Below are 4,404 nucleotides of genomic sequence, written 5' to 3'. Positions count from 1 at the left end.
GGGAGAAGGGCCTGGGGAGGCGGCGGGCAGGACAGCTTGGATCCGGGGTCCCCCCCACCCCCGGACACATGAGCCCACAACAGGGCAAGGCTCACGCTGGGGAGTCGCTGCCTGAGGCGGGATGGCACAAGCGAGAGGCAGGTGGCTGTTCTTATTCAGCCCAGGGGAGGCCTCAGTGGAGCAGGGCCTTTTGGGGGTGCGAGGAGGATGCCGAGGGGCAGGAGAAGCACGGAGGTAGCCATCACCTGGGAGAGCTCGGCCCCGTGTAGCAGAGGGACCCGAGAGCGACGCGAGTGAGGGCCGGCTTGGGAAACCGGCCCGCGAGGTCGGCCAGGGTCACCATCGTGCCAGGCATGAGAGAGTGTTGTAAAGAAGGCAGGAACCGGCTGCTCACCCTGTGCGCGGAGGGGAGGAGAAAAGAAGCAGGCTCGCTCTGCAGAGAAATTCAGGCCGGATAGTAGGAAGGTAACGTGGGGGTAGTGAACTGCTGGAACAGGCCATCGCGAATCTTCGCGGCGGTTTTTAAATGCAGGTCGGACAAGCATTTGTCAGGGATGCTCTAGGTTTACTCGACCCTGCCTCTGTGCTACGGGGTGGGTTGGAGGCTCCTTCCACACCTCTGTTTCTCTGAGGTCATGGAAAAATCATGGTGCCGAGGCCACGTGTTTTTGGTATCAAATGTTGTTTCAAGGGCTGGTAGTGAGAGCGTGCCATATCAACTCAGATCAACTTTGGATAGGGGGAGAAAAGACAAATCCCTTTGCTTATGAACATACAAAAATGAGCTTTCTGCTTCTTGTGCCATCTCAGCTAGAAAAGCACCTGCCTCCTCCACCAAAAACTAAATCAGACACTGCTCCTACGTAGCAGAACACACAGACATCCCATGATACCAACCTCCAAAGCGTATGAAGTGGTCCTTTTCAACAATAAATTCTAATCAAGACACGGGACTGAAGTTGAAAAAGATAATATAGCAGTAATGGTGGGGGGGGGGGGACCAATTTTAAAAAGATCAAAATGAACTCATGCCTCACCACATTCAAAAGGTAAAATGAAGGCAAACCCTCACCAAACAAATCACTGATCAAACAGGACAACACAAAATATAGTGAAAACCTACAGCTGCATAAGGAGAGAGTGAAGCAGAGAAGCTGTCTGATTCAATGTCTAACCTCTGAAGGAGTATGGGAAAGACACTCCCTCAAATTAAAGAGGAGAAAAAAATACACGTAATTACATGTAAAAAAGAAGAGATGGCAGAAATAGCATCCAGTGACATTTCAGTGGCCTTGAGTTCAAACCTCAGGGCTATAAAGAAGCCCTGTTCAAGGTAGATGTTTTACGTTGGGCAAATATCGTTAGCTTTAAATTTGGGTAACACTTGTACAATGCATTTATCATGTGTCTAAAAAAGACTGACTTGGTTTGGTGATAGCTGTCAAGTCTGTGCAGTGATATTTATAGAAAATTGCAATGAGTTTTTAGAAAAATACATATAAAGTACCAAAGCACTGACATTTCCAGGACTATTACCCAAAACCAGCCCTGAATGAACTCTGTTACCTGCAATTTTTTATTTTTAAACTACTGTGTACAGTAATATTTTAGGCAGCAGAGGGTGCCTTAAAGTTTAAAATGTGATAGTTCAGAGATGATACCTTTTATTAGATCAACTAAGAAATTGCAAAAACATAAAAAGGTATCATTTTGGAACCAAGAGTTCTAGAGTTTTGCATTTCTTTTTGTCTCAGACCAACACAGCACCAAATACATCCCTGACATCTGTTAGTGTCATTTATCTAATCTTTTGGAACTTACCATTTTAGAGCCAGCATTGTGGCCTTTTCATCTTACCATTCAAGTCCTACCAAACACAGTGTGGCTTTGGGTCAAGTTCCTACTAAATCATTTTAATGAAAGTGAGAAAATAATCTACATTTTCCCCCCTTTTAATACATTTATGTTTGGGGGTTTTTGCAGGTTCAAAGCAGGGTGCTAATTCTAACAGTATGTGCTGCTGGGATCGGAGGGACTTTCCAGTATGGCTATAACATCACCATCATCAATGCTCCGACTACAGTAAGTTTTCTGCTGGCCTCTAACCTTCTCCCGAGATAGTGAATCTTATGAAGCCCCAAACCTGTAATCCCTAAAAGAGGTTCAGTGACCTCCAGTCTGAGCATAAACCAGGATATGCTGTGAAAAGCCTTCAGTCAGTTAATACTGAGGCTGAATAGTGAGGAGTGGATGTGTGTGTTTTTATAATTGGTAATTGAGGTGTGGCATCATTCTATTGCTAAAGGGCATGAGGACACAAGATTTGCCATTCAAAACCTTTTTCTGCCAGTTATACCTTTAACAAATATAATCATGAATATTTCCACACTTAAAAGACTTTTTTTAAAAACAAGCTTGCCACATATTTCTTAATTATTTTTCAAAAGACTTTGAAAAACCTGATTAATTGCTGTAATTGGTGATGACCTGTTTTCCCATTGGCCAGGTTCTCTGGGGCTCTCTAGTAGCTGTTCTAGGTGTCCTCATGGAGCTGGAATAAGCTGGTGTGATGTTGAGGGACTTGGCAGAGAAAAGATGACTTTAAAATGATTTATATACTCAGTATCTTGTTAAAATTGGCTATGGGGAGCAGTCAGCACCCAAGTGCTGTACACTTCAAAAATCAAGCTTTGCCTTCGATTTTAGGATCAAATTTATAATTAGAGGTTAGGACCTATAAACTCTAAATATTTTTTAAACACACAAGATTTCAGTGCATAAACATAATCTCTCTAATACAGCTTCTCAACAACTAGAATTCTTTTGGCGTATCAAAATGATATCTTAAAACTAAATGCTTTTTTCAGCCTTCTCTTTAGGGTCCTGTTCATAGCATAAGCCCTATCTAAGAAGAGGAAAACCCTTGGTCTTTTTTGCATTCTTCATCTTTAACCCCACAGTAAACCAACCTTGTCCATTACTTACAGCACATTCAGACGTTTATGAATGAAACATGGTTGGAACGCACAGGTGCACCCCTCGAGAACAACATGATACTGCTTTTGTGGTCTTTTATTGTCTCTGTGTACCCTTTGGGGGGGCTCACTGGAGCTCTTGTTGCAGGACCGATGGCAATCAAGCTGGGAAGGTAAGAGGGCTTTGTATCTCCAACATGAGCTTTTTAGATTGGATTTCATTAATCGGATGACTAGCATGTTTGAGTGTGAAACTAATAAGAGTCCAAATCCCAGTTACCCAATGTGACTGAGAAATCACAGAGGATGCTTGTAATCAAAAGACAACAAATTAATCTCTCATTGCCACATGAGGCCAGAGGGCCCGTGCCTTGAAATGGTAAACAGACACTTCTCAAAATCCAACCTAGAATGGTACTTTCTACCAATGGAAAAATAGAGATGGCTCTCAGCTCAGTTGGCAACAGGAATCACTATTATCAATGTGATGGGGGCCCTCCTACCTCCCTAAATGTGGCTGTGTCATTGTGGCAATGTGGGAGCTCCCCAACCAGCCACAGTGCTGGTCTCCCACCACCTCTGGGCATGCTGCCCACCTATCTTGTCTGCCATGCCTTGCTGTTAAGTAATTAAGATCTTAATTAGGCAGGTGGCTGCCCTTTCTAGGCCCTGGTGTCTAGGGCTCCTACCTCCCCTTACGTGTCCCATGCCTTGCAGATGTTTCTAACAGCTGTGTAAAGCTCTGGCCTGAGGCCATGCCCAACTCATTACAGTATTAGGCCTCTCACAACTGCCCTGTTACAGGCCACACTCATACCACCTCTCTCTCACTGAGGCTTCACACTCCACTGTCTCTCACATGGTCTCTCTCATACTGCCCTTGCTGGGCCTCACTTGTACCACCCCTCCTTTTCCCCAGGGCCACCCTGCCCTATCCCAAAAGGTCCTTTGGCTTGATTCCCTTCACTCCCCGGCCAGCAAGCATACAGCCTTTTGGGCATCTCCCGCTGCCCTCATCCAAATGAGTGCCAGGCGGTTCACAAAATAGGGGCAGAGTCTGCGCAGTGTCTTGTAGCTGGGTAACTCCCCCCAGGTGCTCTTCATACGGGGCTGCTGACTTGCCCCCTTATTTCTCCGCAGCTTCTCCTCTGCCGCCCTCCAATCGACCTCAGGCCCACCTGTGGCCTCAGGCACCTGAAGGCTTACCTGGACCAAATTCAGTCCCTCAAGTTAACAGGGCCTCAACATATGCCCCCTACTCACAGGGCCTCAATTGGCTCAATCACTCAGATGCAGCCCTTCAGGTGCCTCTCTGCACCCAACTCTGCACCTTCGCCTCCCCTGAGGCACATAGATTCATAGATGCTAGGGTCGGAAGGGATCTCAACAGATCATCAAGTCTGACCCCTCTGCCTAGGCAGGAAAGAGT

The 4,404-nt window shown here is 45.9% G+C and overlaps 1 protein-coding gene across 3 annotated transcripts in view; it reads left to right on the top strand.

The window, feature by feature from the left end:
* LOC102384422 (solute carrier family 2, facilitated glucose transporter member 11) overlaps positions 1-4,404 on the top strand; it is a 24,012-nt gene that overhangs the window by 2,291 nt on the left and 17,317 nt on the right. For all 3 annotated transcript variants that reach the window (XM_014518162.2, XM_025199286.1, XM_025199285.1), the window contains exons 2-3: positions 1,984-2,082; positions 2,988-3,148. In XM_014518162.2, the coding sequence (XP_014373648.1) occupies positions 1,984-2,082; positions 2,988-3,148 (260 nt within the window). The remainder of the gene's footprint in view (positions 1-1,983; positions 2,083-2,987; positions 3,149-4,404) is intronic.

This window comes from Alligator sinensis, unplaced genomic scaffold (genome assembly GCF_000455745.1).
Source record: "Alligator sinensis unplaced genomic scaffold, ASM45574v1 scaffold505_1, whole genome shotgun sequence".
NCBI classification, from domain to species: domain Eukaryota; kingdom Metazoa; phylum Chordata; order Crocodylia; family Alligatoridae; genus Alligator; species Alligator sinensis.
The sequence above is the reverse complement of the archived record's forward strand: the minus strand, read 5'-3'. Positions and strand labels throughout refer to the sequence as shown.